Raw genomic sequence first — 17,251 nt, 5'->3', positions numbered from 1 at the left:
GGGTCTATCCAGGGAGTCGCTGCTGCCTTTTCTCCCCTGTGTTTGGCCCGTTTGCCGGCAGCTTGGACCAAGTGAGATGGCTCCAGGCTCTGTCTCCTTATGGGTCCCTGCGTTGCTGCTGAGGCTCCGACTCTGGGGTTGGTGAGGTACGTGTAGTTCCCCTCACCGGCAGGTTTAGCAGGTAGTTAAACTGGAGTCTGCTCTAGGGACCTGTACGTGCCTAGTCACCAGGAACACCGTAATGTTTCTACCAGGTGACCGTTCTCCCCTGCTAACAGTTACTACCCCGTGCAGGGTCTGACTAGTGGCAGCGTGCGTATCCGTCTCGCGACCGCCGCGCACCACCACCACCAGACTGGCTCTCTTCCTCCTCAGAACTCCACTCTCCTCCCTTCCTGACAACCTCTGCACTCTAGCTCCTAGCCCCTCCGCTACACCCCTTGACAAGATTTGAAAGCAAGCCCCCTCCGGAGACTGCCCAAGGGTCCCATCTACTGGTGTGGGAGAACTGGTTGCTATGTGTCCGTGCGTACACACCTCATTCTGGCCCTTAGGATTACCTGGAAGTACTGTCCCAGCATGGGTGCAGTACTCAGTGGCGCCTGACCGAAAAAAAAAAGAAAAAAAAAAAGAGAGAAAAAAGGCAAACTGGACATAATTTCACACAAAACTCCAAAACAGGGACAAAAGTGTTGGCACCCTCAACTTAATATTTGGTTGCACATTCTTTGTAATAAATAACTGCAATCGCTTTCTATAACCATTAACAAGCGTCTTACATTTCTCAACTGCAATGAGGAAACAAAAAAAGGGACAAAAGAGCGCTCCTGTTACAATGATCGATGACATACACTAAGGCCCTTATTGAACCGGACTCACCAGGTAGGAGTGTGTACCCCTGCACAACCCCAGTATTCAGCTTGTTTGCAACTGGCAGGTCACTCGGTCCAGATACTCAGGGAAACCGCTCCTCTTCAACACACTCCTGGTTCATATGAGTATATGGAGGGCATAGGAGAATAGAAGCATTGCGGATTATTCAATTCAAGGTGTATTAGGGGGCCCCACGAGGACTATACTCACCAAAGGGGGTTTTGAACCCCCGTAAAACTCCGGTGTCAGCTCCGAGATCAAGTCCGTGGTGCTCTCCTGCTGGCAAGTTAGGAAGACTGCTTGAATGCGACTGAGCACTAGGTCAGTCACAGCTGATCTTCTGGGCAGATTAGTCCTTCATTGCTGACTGCTGCGCCTACCGCAAACTTGTCAGAGGCCAGGATTGAACAGATTTAGCAAGAAAAAAGAAAAAAAATGCAATATTAACGGGCGCTGATAGCAGAGAAGCTAGAAAGAATGTATTGAACTTTTATTTCACACATGTTTCTGCGGTTGCTGCCTCCTTCATCAGGCCATATTCTTTCAAGCATCTTTGCTTTTAGTGCCCATTAATACTGAATTTTTTATTTTTTCTTGCTAAATCTGTCAACTGTAATTTTGGAAAATTCTTCTTTTGCGAATTGTCTTCTCCCAACAGCAATTTTAAGATCTCTCCCAGGTATTCACTGGGTATTAAATCCGGACTCGTTTCTGGCCACTTCAGAACTCTCCAGCGCTTTGTTTCCATCCATTTTTGGGTGCTTCTGGAAGTATGTTTGGGGCCATTGTTCTGCTGGAAGACCCATGACCCAAACCCAACTTTCTGATACTGCTCACTACGTTGCGACCCAAAATCCTTTGGTAATCTTTAGATTTCATGATGCCTTGTCAAGGCACCCATTGCCAGAGGCAGAAAAACAACCCAAAACATTTTTGAACCTCCACCATATTTGTCTGTAGGTACTGTGTTCTTTTCTTTGTAGGTCTCATTCGGTTTTCAGTAAACAGGTAATGTGCTTTACCAAAAAGCTCTATCTAGGTCTTAACTGTCCACAAGACGCTTTCCCGTACATTTTGGAATGTCTGCAAACTGAAGTCTAGCTTTTTTATATCTCTGTCAGCAGTGGGTCTTTTTCCATAGCGCTTCATTTCATTAAAATTTAGACGGATAGTTTGCGCTGACACTGATGCACCCTGAGCCTGCAGGACAGCTTGAATTTCTTTGAAACTTGTTTGGGGCTGCTTATTCACTATATGGACTTTCCTGCGTTGCTACCTTTCATCAATTTTTCTCTGCCATTCACATCCAGGGAGATTAGCTACAGTGCCATGGGTTGTAAACTTGATTATGCTGTGCACCATAGACAAAGGAACATCAAGATCTCTGGAGATGGACTTGTAACCTTGAGATTGTTGATTGATATTTTTCAACAATTTTGTTTCTCAAGTTCTCAGACAGTTCTGTTCTCTTTTTCTCCATGCTTAGTGTGGCACACACAAACACACAATGCAAAGACTGAGTCAACTTCTCCTTTTTATCTGGTTTTAGGTGTGATTTTCATATTACCTGTAAAGGCCGCTTTACACGCTGCATGCATGCGCTGCGTACCCGCCCCCATCATTTGTACGTCACGGGCAAATCGCTGCCCGTGGCGCACAACATCGCTCGGACCCATCACACTACTTACCTGCCTTGCAACGTCGCGGTGACCGGCGAACCGCCTCCTTTCTAAGGGGGAGGTTCGTTCGGCGACACAGCGACGTCACTAAGCGGCCGCCCAATCTAAGCGGAGGGGCGGAGATGAGCGGGACGTAATATCCTGCCCACCTCCTTCCTTCCTCATTGCCGGCGGCCGCAGGTAAGGAGAGGTTCCTCGTTCCTGCAGTGTCACACATAGCGATGAGTGCTGCCGCAGGAACGACGAATAACATTGTACCGGCAGCAGCAACGATATTTGGGAATGGAGGAGCGTGTCAACGAACAACGATAAGGTGAGTATTTTTGCTCGTTAGTGGTCGCTCGATAGGTTTCACACGCAACGACATTGCTAACAAGGCCGGATGTGCGTCACAATTTCCGTGACCCCCGACATCGCTTTAGCGATGTCGCTGCGTGCAAAGCGGCCTTTACTTGCCACAGGTGAGTTTGTCCAAGCATCAACATTGTTTACCCACAATTTTCGAAAAGGTGCCAACAATTTTGTCCAGACTATTTTTTGGGTTTTGTGTTAAATTATGCCCAATTTCTCTTTTTTTCAGTTTTGTTTTTTTTCTGTGTTGTTCGAATACACACAAAGGAAATAAGTGTAAAACAAAACATGTCTGTGACGACATGGACTCTCATGGGTTAAAGTTTCTTAACATTCAGCCAATTGTATTGTTCTGTTGTATATTAACTCATGTTTGCTTAGCTATTGTTTCTCCTGACCCTTCCAGTAATCATTGTAATGTAGTTGTGTATTGCTAATGTGATTACCTTAGTAGCCATTGTCTAGTCGGTGACTTGCAGACTATATGTAGATATCCTCAGTCTTCCGTCCCACATCATTTAAATGAACATTATCCATGCAGCTTGAAATTCATCCAATGGGAGAAGCAATCTTGTTAAACCAATCCGATGAGGACGCAGTGTATCCAAGTGGAAGGCTGTGGCTATAAGATGGATTTCTTTAAGTCACCAGGTTGTTGTTGATGGATGTGCATGATCCAGTCTAAGCTCCTAGGAGCTGGCTAGAGGATCAGGATACATTGTGGCTTCAATCTAGGGACTTCTGTTCCGATTGGAGATCATATCCACAGCCTAAGGATTTCGACTCCGGCTGCCAGGATTATATCATCAAACCAAGGACTACTTAAGGAAGAAACTCAGGTTGAGACAATTTGGTCACCTGGCTACAGACTTTGCAGACCTCAGCCAGCTTCCTAAATCTGGCGTTATTCCAGTCACGGTGGGTGCCCGCTGAAAGCGGGGTGCTGCTGGATTGGAGTAATTAGCCCTGGAACATCTGAGGCATGGACATTCTAAATCCCTGGTGAGCCAGCGGAAGGGTGAGACTCTGTTGCCTGTTACATTTGTGTGTTTTGCTGGTTATGTGCCGTTAATATTTTGGGGATCCAATAAAGTCTAATTATTGTGATTCCCTCACCCTGTGTTGTCTGAGTAGTGTTCCGCCCACGGTTAAGGAGGCCGGCGTTCAGTTGGGATGAGCCCTAAGCCACGCTGTCTTTCTAAAGGCTGCCGGTTTTAGCGGACGAGAGCACCCACTGAGCCCCGTGTCTCCACAATGTCTAATTGCAATAATTTTCTGGGAGAAAAAAATTCATTTTCTGGAACAATTTCAAGGGTCCCAAACTGTCAGCCATGACTGTATGTGGCCCTTTGAAAACATTGAGATGCAAGAGGACAGTCAGTGTTTTCATAGGGAGACCGACTTAAAACATCAAACACTTTAAGAGGTGAGTAACTTTAATCTTTGATACTCCAACTCAAAATGTAAATAGTTAAATACATGCTGAAAAGTCAGAGTTTTGACATGTGATTAGTTTTGATGAGTGGAAGTTTGATGCCAAAACCTATATGGATAGTTGGAAAAAAAAAAAAGTGACAGAAGGACTGTACCCCTTTGGATGTAATCTGCTATGCTTCACTCTCCTCAGGGAAGTAAATTTAGCTGTTTATAAACTCAAAATATTTACAAGCAGGGACATCGCTAACTGTGTACCAGGGCAGAATTGATCTTCATTTCTATTTTAATTTACAAGTTTAGATAAACCCCAAATCATGAACAAAAATACCTTGTTATCTCAAGCACTTTCTTCAGCACAGAGGCTAACTTTGCTGCCTAAAAAATACAAGGAAATAATATCTTTTAATCAAATGACAGAAGAGCAGTGAAAGAAAAAAATACACATATGGCATAAAATAGAAGACAATTTCTGTATGTTACATATATGAGCAAGTGGATAAATGCAGGAACAAAGGTTAAAACACAGGAATGAATAACAGAGGAAAGGAAAGAGCACAATAGTTACATGTAAGAAAAAAAGAGCAGAGAAAAGCACAATGTTACATTTAAAATACAGCAGGCAAGGGCACAATGTTACATGTAAGAAAAGATAGAAGGGAAGGGCACAATGTTACATGTAAGAAAAGAGAAGGGAAGGGCACAATGTTACATGTAAGAAAAGAGAAAAGATAGAAGGGCACAATGTTACATGTAAGAAAGGATAGAAGGGAAGGGCACAATGTTACATGTAAGAAAAGAGAAGGGAAGGGCACAATGTTACATGTAAGAAAAGAGAAAAGATAGAAGGGCACAATGTTACATGTAAGAAAGGATAGAAGGGAAGGGCACAATGTTACATGTAAGAAAAGAGAAGGGAAGGGCACAATGTTACATGTAAGAAAAGAGAAGGGAAGGGCACAATGTTACATGTAAGAAAAGAGAAAAGATAGAAGGGCACAATGTTACATGTAAGAAAAGAGAAGGGAAGGGCACAATGTTACATGTAAGAAAAGAGAAGGGAAGGTCACAATGTTACATGTAAGAAAAGAGAAAAGATAGAAGGGCACAATGTTACATGTAAGAAAGGATAGAAGGGAAGGGCACAATGTTACATGTAAGAAAAGAGAAGGGAAGGGCACAATGTTACATGTAAGAAAAGAGAAGGGAAGGTCACAATGTTACATGTAAGAAAAGAGAAGGGAAGGGCACAATGTTACATGTAAGAAAGGAAAGAAGGGAAGGGCACAATGTTACATGTAAGAAAAGAGAAGGGAAGGGCACAATGTTACATGTAAGAAAGGAAAGAAGGGAAGGGCACAATGTTACATGTAAGAAAAGAGAAGGGAAGGGCACAATGTTACATGTAAGAAAGGAAAGAAGGGAAGGGCACAATGTTACATGTAAGAAAAGAGAAGGGAAGGGCACAATGTTACATGTAAGAAAAGAGAAGGGAAGGGCACAATGTTACATGTAAGAAAAGAGAAGGGAAGGGCACAATGTTACATGTAAGAAAAGAGAAGGGAAGGGCACAATGTTACATGTAAGAAAAGAGAAAAGATAGAAGGGCACAATGTTACATGTAAGAAAAGAGAAGGGAAGGTCACAATGTTACATGTAAGAAAAGAGAAGGGAAGGTCACAATGTTACATGTAAGAAAAGAGAAGGGAAGGGCACAATGTTACATGTAAGAAAAGAGAAAAGATAGAAGGGCACAATGTTACATGTAAGAAAAGAGAAGGGAAGGGCACAATGTTACATGTAAGAAAAGAGAAGGGAAGGTCACAATGTTACATGTAAGAAAAGAGAAGGGAAGGGCACAATGTTACATGTAAGAAAAGAGAAAAGATAGAAGGGCACAATGTTACATGTAAGAAAGGATAGAAGGGAAGGTCACAATGTTACATGTAAGAAAAGAGAAGGGAAGGGCACAATGTTACATGTAAGAAAAGAGAAGGGAAGGTCACAATGTTACATGTAAGAAAAGAGAAGGGAAGGGCACAATGTTACATGTAAGAAAGGATAGAAGGGAAGGGCACAATGTTACATGTAAGAAAAGAGAAGGGAAGGGCACAATGTTACATGTAAGAAAAGAGAAGGGAAGGGCACAATGTTACATGTAAGAAAAGAGAAGGGAAGGGCACAATGTTACATGTAAGAAAAGAGAAAAGATAGAAGGGCACAATGTTACATGTAAGAAAAGAGAAGGGAAGGGCACAATGTTACATGTAAGAAAAGAGAAGGGAAGGTCACAATGTTACATGTACGAAAAGAGAAGGGAAGGGCACAATGTTACATGTAAGAAAAGAGAAGGGAAGGGCACAATGTTACATGTAAGAAAAGAGAAAAGATAGAAGGGCACAATGTTACATGTAAGAAAGGATAGAAGGGAAGGGCACAATGTTACATGTAAGAAAAGAGAAGGGAAGGGCACAATGTTACATGTAAGAAAAGAGAAGGGAAGGGCACAATGTTACATGTAAGAAAAGAGAAAAGATAGAAGGGCACAATGTTACATGTAAGAAAGGATAGAAGGGAAGGGCACAATGTTACATGTAAGAAAAGAGAAGGGAAGGGCACAATGTTACATGTAAGAAAGGAAAGAAGGCAAGGGCACAATGTTACATGTAAGAAAAGATAGAAGGGAAGGGCACAATGTTACATGTAAGAAAACAGCAGGGAAGGGCACCATGTTACTTATAATTAAAGAGAGCAGAGAAGAAGAGCACAATTTTATACAGTATATAAGGAAAGGTAGGAGGGGGAAGAGTACAATTTTATACAGTATATAAGGAAAGGTAGGAGGGGGAAGAGCACAATGTTTTATGTACAAGAAGAGATCAGGGCCAAATGAGGAGACTGGATGAAAAGTGATGAATGCATGGAGCAAAGAATGCAAATACTAGAAAGAAAATACTTACATTAATCCGTACAGGAGGGTGGTTCATTGGAGGGTACATGCTCAGAGCCAGTTCATCCACACTAAGCAAAAGAGTTAAAAAGATAAACCTAAAAATGTTCTAAATATGTATTTAATATATTGAATGCGAGTTTTCATATAAAATCGCTTTTGATTTTTATTAATCTCAAGGAAAAAAACCTTCCTTGCGGCTTTTCACAGCTTTGGCTGTTGCAGTCAATCAAATATTCCAATTTTTAACATCACAATATAATAGTGAATTCACAGAAAATACTTTCACACAGTTATGCGGGTTATCGTCTGCCAGTGATGGACTTCCTTGGGAGGAGATTAAAGGTTTTCTCTACCTTCAGGACCATTGTATAATTTTACTTTCTCTATATATTAGTGGTGTGCATATGCTACCGGAAGGAAACTAGAAGGATGGTTGTATTAGTCTCTTCTAACAATATGGTGAATACTTTGCTAAGATATAAAAAAATAATGACACTTAACAGGGAAAAAAAAAGGAGAAATAAACTGTTTGATCTTATGCCTTTATACCTGGGGCTGACTTCCTGGGTAATATCTGCCAGGTCATCCAGCTGTGCCACTTGTTCTGATGTCTCTACCTTTCCATGGGCCTTTAGAGTACCCAGCACTTTTTTCAGACAAGCTATTGAAGCTTTCATTAAGCTTAAACAGGGGCCTAGTAGCCTGCGATCAGCCTCTGACCAGTATGTATCCTGGTTACCACGGACACCTGTATCATCATCATCTAAGACATCACTGAATGGATCCTCTCCTCCTGCTAACGCCTGCAAATGAAAAAAAACAACATATGAGCCGCTAGTTAAAAATTGATATGTTTACTGTATTTTTGGGACTATAGAACACACATTCCCCTCGAATTTGGAAGAAATGTGGGGAGGGTGTCTTATAGTTTGGATGTACCTGGCTCGCTGTGGGGGCCGTCAGGGGTAGTGGAATGGGTCACAGAAGACACTAAACAGGTGTCCACTATTAAAGAAAATGAATATTTACTGCTCCCCATGCCCATAATCCCACCTCTCGGTGCTGAAACCAGAACCAAGAGGTGGACGGGATTATAGCAGTGAGGAGCAGTAAATATTCATTTTGGATTAGCTGGCAGTTGACATTGGCATGTGACTGGAGGCACATGACAGTGATGTCACGTGCTGCCCGTCACTTAGATGCCAAAGTCAGTTGCCAGAAAAGGGCTCTGTGCACTGAGGGAGTGAAGGGAAGATGAGTACAATGGTTCCTTTTTTTTGTGTTACAAAAAATCTGCATAGCGGGAGGCATATATCGAAGGAGGGGCCCAGGATGGGGGACAAATATATCATAATGGTCCACATACAGTATATACCAGGATGGAGGACTTGCACATCAGGCCGAAGCAACATTATTATATAATATTATATATATATAAAAAATATATATATAAAATATTATATATATATATATATATAGATATATATATATCTATAAATTTTGCTGGAATGGCACAGATGAGGGAGTAAGTATCTATTATTTGTTTTACAAGTAGGAGTACTTCATTTAAAAAGGTGTTGTAATGGACAATCCCTATAATACACATTTATTGCAAACAAAATAAATACATTTGAAAAAATAGGTATTAAACTAATAAAAAAAAACAAAAAAAAACCAAAAAACACATATTTTACTTTTAGGCAAATTTTCCATTTGTAATATATATATAAGGATAAGCATAAAACGTAAACAATTATTTCCCTTTGGCAGTGACATTTAAATTACTGTACAATACACAAAACACACGCTTCTTAGTTATATATAAATTAGAAGAAATGCATACACACAATACATAATAATATCCTATAATTATTACTGGGGAAAATGAGAAGTACCTCTTCCATTTCTTCTAACGCATCCTTCACAACACCCAAATACCCAGACACAATCCCAACCACTGCGGCATGGTTATCTGTGAATGCAGGCCAAAGAGAAAAGGCTTAACATGACATTTACACTGGAATGTAGGAGCAGAGATAAAACAGGCTTTTGGTATAACATGATCATCTGCCGTGTTGCAATGACGTAGAACTAAATTACAGGCATGCATCGATTTACCTTTAGGGATCTGAGAGAAATGGTCACAGGCTTCCCATACGCTCCCTGTGGACACAAGCTGGGCCTGTGATAGACTGAAATGATAGCAAATTAGGAAGAGGAACAGTAAAAAGGGTCAACGTGCCAATTTCTCACAACTGTTTCCATAGCATACCTCTGTATACGGGCGCTCAGGATGACATCGATCAGCTGCACGGTGCCTTCTATCACGTCTGCCACTGCCTCTCTCACAGTCTTGCGTAATGTGGTACCTATATATAAAGGAAACCACCTCAATTCATTTTCATATCTGGAAACATTTAAAGAATAGTAAAAGGTTTTACTGCTCGAATACTTTATGTAGAGAACAAAGAAGAAAAAATGAGGTCCCTTTTCAGTTCTGCTTACGCATTACAATAGGAGTGAGACCAATCTGGAAAAGATCAGATATCTCCAAAAATTCGACAGAATCTCTATGGGCCACCTCTTTGAAGAAGTAAAGATGACCAGAGGGGATGATCTAAGACATTCCTCAAACCAATATCCAAACTAATTCTACTCATAACCTTTGAGGACCGGGATGGTGCACATCCATCGATGCCAGGCGGGGAGTGTCATGCCTTCAGCATTAAATCTGATGTTTTTATTACCAAGTTTTTGTTTTCAGTACACAGGCTCCATCTAGGTGAAGAATTTCTGTTTTGTCACTCTCCTTATTCCATTCCTGTCTCGGTAGTGGTGCATTGTGGGAAGGAGCCCATTTTCCTCATCGACTGAGGTATAGAGGACATCCACCATTTTATCCCCTTTCTTGATAGCATTGCTGGTAAAGAGGATTATGTATTACCTGTTTGCAGTCATCAGATACTCTAGACTCTAAACCCTGCTTTTACCAAAGTCGACTGCATTTATAAGAAAAGATAACAGGCTGATTTAGCACACTTTGTTTATATACTGTTCAGCCATTTGTCATATATATTTCGGTGTTGCCTTTATACATGTGCTGATTCTTTGTTACTTCTTTGCTTCTAGTTTCCCCCAAATATATTTACTAAATGTTCAATAAACTGTATAGACTTCAAGAAACATTCTCCTAATTGGACTTCAGAAGATTGGTTTAGATGCCTGGCACACACCTCAGAGTACCATGTAGCGAGGGCAGAACACACGTCATTCAGAGATTTAGACGGAAACGCTGATGTAAGTCCTCAGCGTAGAGTACAGGATAAATGTGATCCAAAATTTTATGTAAAATGTTCTCAATAAAAACTGCAACTAAATCCATAAAGAAAAAAAACAAGTCTCTACTCATGTCTGTCATCTGTTAATGGAAATCTTTTGGGGTTTTCACATTACTTGTAACACAGAGTCCCACAGTGTGCCTAAATCACATTTAGTATCCACATTTTCTGTAGCAATGAGACCCCGCTTATTTTACGGGGTGCATGTCTCCAGGAGCACGAGTTGGGCACAAAGTAGGGGCAGTACAATGTACTGGACACTACAAGTACTAGTTACTACAATGTATTGGGCACTATAATGGCAGATTTGCATTTTTCACTCAGCAACATCCAAAGCAGCTTGTTTCTGGAAAACACCCATGGAGTCAAAATCAACACTGCATCTGTGGATAAATTACGACAAGGATGTAATTTCCAAAATGGGGTCACTTGGGGAGATTCTGCACTTCTGGCACTTAGCTGCTCTGTATATGGAGTCTGCAAAATATTCTAGGAAAAAATGGATTTTTGTGTACTCACCGTAAAATCGTTTTCTCTTAGCCATCATTGGGGGACACAGGACCATGGGTGTTATGCTGCCTATCCATAGGAGGACACTAAGTAGATGCAAAAGCATAGCTCCTCCTCTGCAGTATACACCCCCTGGCCGGGCCAAGCAAGCTCAGTTTTAGTACACAAGCAGTAGGAGAAAAAAAAACAGTAAAAACTTACCTCAACAGAGGAACATGAGAAAAAAAAGAGAGTCATAACCAAATAAGGTACTGAGAGAACCAAGGCCCAACAGGGCAACAGGGTGGGTGCTGTGTCCCCCAATGATGGCTAAGAGAAAACGATTTTACGGTGAGTACACAAAAATCCGTTTTTCTCTGACGCCTCATTGGGGAACACAGGACCATGGGACGTCCTAAAGCAGTCCATGGGTAGGAAACATAAAAGAAGACAACACAACGCAAGGACTAGGAACCAGTCCCAGACAGCCAGGAGCGCCTACTGAGAGAGGTGCTTTACTGCAGTTTGCAGAATTTTCCTACCCAGATTTGCCTCAGCTGAAACCTGGGTATGGACTCTGTAATGCTTTGAAAACGTATGTAGGCTAGACCAGGTCGCAGCCTTACACACCTGTTCCACTGAAGCCTGATGCCAAATGGCATACGAAGCTCCAACTGCTCGCGTGGAATGAGCCCGCAGCCCACTAGGAATGGGCTTCAGTGGCAAGCGGTAGACTTCCTGGATCGCAGAGCGAATCCAGCGAGCAAGCGTCGCCTTTGAAGCTGCCTGTCCCTTCTTAGGCCCCTCAGGAATGACGAACAAAGAGTCCGTTTTCCTAAAGGGGGCTTTCCTGGATATGTAATATCTGAGAGCTCTGACGAGGTCTAACGAATGCAGAGACCTTTCCACCCTATGAACCGGGTGTGGACAAAAGGAAGGCAGGACAATGTCCTCGTTCAAATGAAACGGGGTAAGAACCTTGGGAAGGAAATCCAGAAGGGGGCGAAGAACCACCTTGTCCTGGTGAAAGATCAGAAAAGGCTCGCGGCAAGAGTGCTGCCAGCTCTGAAACCCGTCTGATGGACGTAATTTCCACTAAGAATGTTACCTTCCAGGACAGAAGAGCAAGGGAGGATTCCTTGAGGGGTTCAAAAGGAAACCTCTGGAGACCGTCCAGAACGAGATTGAGGTCCCATGGTTCCAGCGGCCGTTTGTACGGGGGAACTAGATGGGAAACGCCCTGGAGGAAGGTCTTGACTTGCGGTTTTTGAGCCAGGCGGAATTGGTAGAAGACTGAGAGCGCTGAGACCTGCCCTTTAAGGGAACTGAGAGCCAACCCCGCTTGCAAGCCAGACTGTAGAAAGTCGAGAATTCTGGGGATGGCCAGAGGCATAGGCTGGACATTAATTTCCCTGCACCATGAAAGGAAGATTTTCCACGTACAGTGGTAAATGCGGGATGAAGCAGGCTTTCGGGCGCTGATCATGGTGGCAATAACCGCAGGGGAGAATCCCGCTCTTGTTAATACCCAGGTCTCAATGGCCACGCCGTCAGCTTCAGGGCTCTGGAGTTCTGATGGGAAATGGGCCCTTGGGTCAGCAAGTCTGGGATGTCTGGAAGGCGCCACGGTGCGTCTGTGAGCATTTGCACTAATTCAGCGTACCAGGCGCGCCTGGGCCAGTCCGGTGCTATCAGTATCACCGGGACTCCCTCTGCCTTGATCTTCCTGATTACCCGCGGCAGCAGGGGTAGAGGTGGAAATATGTAATGCAGGCGGAAGTGGTGCCAGGAGCAGACTAGAGCATCCGCGCCGAGGGACTGCGGGTCGCGTGACCTGGGTATGAACGCGGGTACTTTTGCATTCAACCTTGAGGCCATTAAGTCCACATCTGGTGTGCCCCAGCGAGTGCAGAAACACATCTGGGTGGAGAGACCATTCTCCGGCAGCCAGGCCTTGGCGACTCAGAAAGTCTGCTGCCCAGTTCTCTACCCCCGGTATGTGTACCGCTGATATCACTGATCCCGTCGATTCGGCCCAGCTGAGGATCTTGTGGGCCTCGAGATAAGCCGCTTTGCTGCGGGTGCCCCCCTGCCGATTGATATAGGCTACAGCGGTCGCATTGTCCGATTGGACTCGAATCTGACGACCCGCTAGCAGAGGGCAGAACGCTCTGAGCGCGAGGAAGATCGCGCGGAGTTACAGGATGTTGATGGGAAGGAAAGACTCCTGGGGCGTTCGACGTCCTTGAGCAGTGTAGTGCCGGTACACTGCTCCCCAGCCTAGGAGGCTGGCGTCCGTGGTCAGGACCAGCCAGTTCACTGGGAGAAAAGATCTCCCCTTCGATAGGGATGAGGACCGAAGCCACCAGCGGAGTGCGTACCTGACTGAAGGCGTCAGGTGAAGATGTCTGTCCAGGGAGAAGGGGTTCTTGTCCCAGGCCGCTAGAAGGGCTAGCTGCAGAGGGCGGAGGTGCAGCTGAGCAAAGGGTACTGCTTCCATAGCCGCCACCATCCTGCCGAGCACTTTCATGCTGAATCGAATGGAGCGAGATGGAGGACGTAGAAGGCAGCGTACCGCTCGTTGAAGAGCGATCGCCTTGTCCTGAGGGAGAACGATCAAGCCCCGACGGGTGTCCAGGGACATGCCCAGGAAGGTGATGGATCGTGATGGGATCGGGGATGATTTGTCCAGATTCACTAGCCACCCTAAGCGGGATAGGGTGTCCACAGTGATCTGTACGCTGGTTGAGCAGTCGCGGAAGGAGGGGGCCTTGATGAGGAGGTCGTCCAAGTAAGGGAGAACAACTACTCCCCTGGCGTGAAGGACGCTCATGGTGGCCGCCATGACTTTGGTGAAGACCCTTGGTGCGGTGGCAAGGCCGAAGGGTAGAGCTACGAATTGAAAGTGGGAGTCCTGAATTGCGAAGCGGAGGAACGTTTGGTGATCTGGGGCGATGGATATGTGCAGGTACGCGTCTTTGATGTCTATGGAGGCGAGGAATTCTCCTTCGACCATGGATGCAATAATGGACCTTAGGGACTCCATTCTGAATCTCCTTACGTGCACATGTTTGTTCAGTTTGTTCATATGTTTGAGGTCCAGGATGGGTCGAACTGAGACCATCCTTTTTGGGGACCACAAAGAGGTTGGAATAAAAACCCCCGAACTTCTCGTCGTCTGGGACAGGTATTATCACTCCTGCTGTTTGGAGCGAGTGGATTGCTGAGAGAAAAGCTTCGTCTCGTTTTCGAGTCTTTGGGGGGTTTGAGAGAAAAAGCCGACTCGGGGGTCGGGTCCCGGTAACCGGAAGACACAAGGTCTCGCACCCATTTGTCGTCTGAGGCGGCAGCCCAGATGTGTTGAAAGAGCCGCAGTCGACCTCCTACAATGAGTGTGTCTTCCGGGGCGCCGAAGGAGTCATGAGGGGGGAAAACGTGGCCGAGTCTCCCTAGTCCTGGACTGTTTCGGTCAAGGCTGCCATGACGAAGTTGGTTTCGGGGAGAGCTGAGTTCGGTCGGTCCCTGCGTAGTCCGCGGCTGGTGGCGGGGAGAGCACGGGATGTCGACCAACCAAATGAGTTCCGAAAGGAGCGAAACGAGGACTGTGGACGTCTGGTGAAGGACGTCCTGGACTTCAGCTGAGGGAGGGAAGTACTCTTTCCTCCCGTGGCGTCAGAAATGAGCTTGTCCAGACGTTCGCCAAACAATCGGTCTGGTAAAAAGGGAAGGCCCGTGAGAGACTTCTTGGAGGCAGAGTCCGCTCGCCATTGTCGGAGCCAGAAAGCTCTACGGATGGCTATGGTATTAGAGGCGGCAAACGCTGCGCAGGTAGCAGCGTCCATGGAGGCCTGGATGAGGTACTCCGCTGCAGCGGCAATTTGAGCTGTTACCTCTGTGAAGGTATGAGTGAACTGGGATTCCTCAAGCGAAGTGTTAAGGGAGTCTGCCCAGACCGAGATCGCCTTTGCGACCCACACAGAGGCAAAGGAGGGCTAGAGGGAGGAACCCGCAGCCTCAAAAGCAGAGCGGGAGAGGTGCTCCACCTGTATGTCTGTCAGGTCCTTGATGGAAGAACCATCGGGTAAAGACAGGAGTGTCTTTGTGGTAAGGCGGGAGACCGGGGGGGTCGACCGAGGGCGGATCGGCCCAGCCCTTAGGGGCAGGTGAGGCAAAAGGGTACCGGGACTCCATGAGTTTTCGGTTACCGAAGCGCCTGTCAGGCTTCTCCCTTTGCTTTGTGAAAATATCCTGAAACTCTGGGTGATCAGCGAAAACCTTTTAGGGTTTCCTTGCCCTCTTAAAGGAGACCGCATGGTCAGTGGTAGTGGATGCAGAGTTTGGTTGATTGCTGCTATAAGGGAGTCTATTTCAGTTTGATCATCTGGGGAGGGTGAAACCAAGGAATCCTCCTGGTACAAACAGCATTCTCCCTCCTCCAGCTCTTCAGAAGCCGTGGAGCGTGTGGGAGAGCCTGCCCTGAGTGCTCCCGAGGGAGAGCCCGCTGGAGACACCCGGTCGTGTGCTCTTTTCCTGATCCCTGCAACCGGTGAAGCATGTGCCGGGATTACCTCAGAAGGATCCTCCATAGGTGGTATCCTCAGGCTGCGTTCCGTCCAGAGACCCAGAAGGGTGTGGAAGACGACATTGCATAGCCAATAGGAATAACGTTTGGAACACCATTCTAAGTCCGAACTGGGTGCAAAAACCTAAAAAAACCTAAAGAAACATCACTATGGGGAGATAAGGTATGCACACCAGTGACTATGTAAGGGGAATACATGAAATAGCAGAAACTGCTGTGTGAATACTGACTTGAAAAATCCAATAGCTATATGCAAGAGTGAAAATGTGAAAAATGGAATCTGCATTACTGCCATGAACATATGAATCAAGAGAAATTTAGCTACTGAATTGATCAATGCAATAGAGCCCCAACACTACGCCAAAGTATTTCTCTACGTTGGGGTCCCTAGCTTGTGTGTGTCCTCTCATGCAGTTAAAAAACTTACCGTGTATGGGAAGCTGAGACCCAGGCTATTTATGCGTATGATATGGATTAGCAATAGGTGTGGTTGGGGAGGGTTCACAAACGAAAAAATACTAACAATACTAACTAACTAACAAATAAGTCCAGTTCGGACTTAGAATGGTGTTCCAAACGTTATTCCTATTTGTTAGTATTTTTTCGTTTGTGAACCCTCCCCAACCACACCTATTGCCAATCCATATCATACGCATAAATAGCCTGGGTCTCAGCTTCCCATACACTGTAAGTTTTTTAACTGCATGAGAGGACACACACAAGCTAGGGACCCCAACGTAGAGAAATACTTTGGCGTAGTGTTGGGGCTCTATTGCATTGATCAATTCAGTAGCTAAATTTCTCTTGATTCATATGTTCATGGCAGTAATGCAGATTCCATTTTTCACATTTTCACTCTTGCATATAGCTATTGGATTTTTCAAGTCAGTATTCACACAGCAGTTTCTGCTATTTCATGTATTCCCCTTACATAGTCACTGGTGTGCATACCTTATCTCCCCACATAGACATTGCATAGCCAGCACCAGGTTCTGTGACAGTTTTTCCATGGATTGGGACAGAAACTGTGCCCATTCCGGTGGGCTGGGGGCCCTAGGCTCTGGGCCGATGGTGGCAGGGGGGCTATAGGGGCACAGGACTCACAGAGAGAAGAGGTGTGTTTACGTGGTAGCTCAGCATGGCAGGCAGTGCAGGCTGAATAATAGACTATGTGGGCCTTAGTACTCTTAGTGCCCTTAGATTTCTGCATGTTCCTAATAGGAGTATGCCAGGAGGGGGAGCAATGCTCAGCAGAGCTACAATTGAAGCAAGCACCTCACCAGAATCAGGCGATGGTCCTGTCCTCAGGAAGGATTAAGCTCTATGAAGATCTTCGCATGCTTTCCTGGGGGGAGGGGCTTATCGCGGCCGCGGGGGGGCGGGGCTTAGCGCTAAAAGAGCGGGAAGATGAGTCAGTGTGCCCCCCCTGCTGTGGGTAGTAAAAAACGGCGGAGAAGGGAGCTTCTGAGTTTTCCTCCCTCTCCCTACAGTCAGCACACAGCTTGTCACTGGTGGTTATCAGCCGGCTTTTCTGCTAGAGCAAATAAACAGA

The 17,251-nt window shown here is 45.2% G+C and overlaps 1 protein-coding gene across 1 annotated transcript in view; it reads right to left on the bottom strand.

Moving 5' to 3' along the window:
• CCNDBP1 (cyclin D1 binding protein 1) overlaps positions 1 to 17,251 on the bottom strand; it is a 56,345-nt gene that overhangs the window by 3,268 nt on the left and 35,826 nt on the right. Inside the window, exons 5-10 of the mRNA XM_075349778.1 lie at positions 9,563 to 9,659; positions 9,409 to 9,482; positions 9,186 to 9,262; positions 7,840 to 8,093; positions 7,298 to 7,358; positions 4,669 to 4,715 (exon numbers count right to left, since the gene is read on the bottom strand). Of these exons, the coding sequence (XP_075205893.1) occupies positions 4,669 to 4,715; positions 7,298 to 7,358; positions 7,840 to 8,093; positions 9,186 to 9,262; positions 9,409 to 9,482; positions 9,563 to 9,659 (610 nt within the window). The remainder of the gene's footprint in view (positions 1 to 4,668; positions 4,716 to 7,297; positions 7,359 to 7,839; positions 8,094 to 9,185; positions 9,263 to 9,408; positions 9,483 to 9,562; positions 9,660 to 17,251) is intronic.

Source organism: Anomaloglossus baeobatrachus, chromosome 5 (assembly GCF_048569485.1).
Source record: "Anomaloglossus baeobatrachus isolate aAnoBae1 chromosome 5, aAnoBae1.hap1, whole genome shotgun sequence".
NCBI lineage: Eukaryota > Metazoa > Chordata > Amphibia > Anura > Aromobatidae > Anomaloglossus > Anomaloglossus baeobatrachus.
Note: the sequence above shows the minus strand (reverse complement) of the source record. Positions and strands in the feature narration are given on the sequence as shown.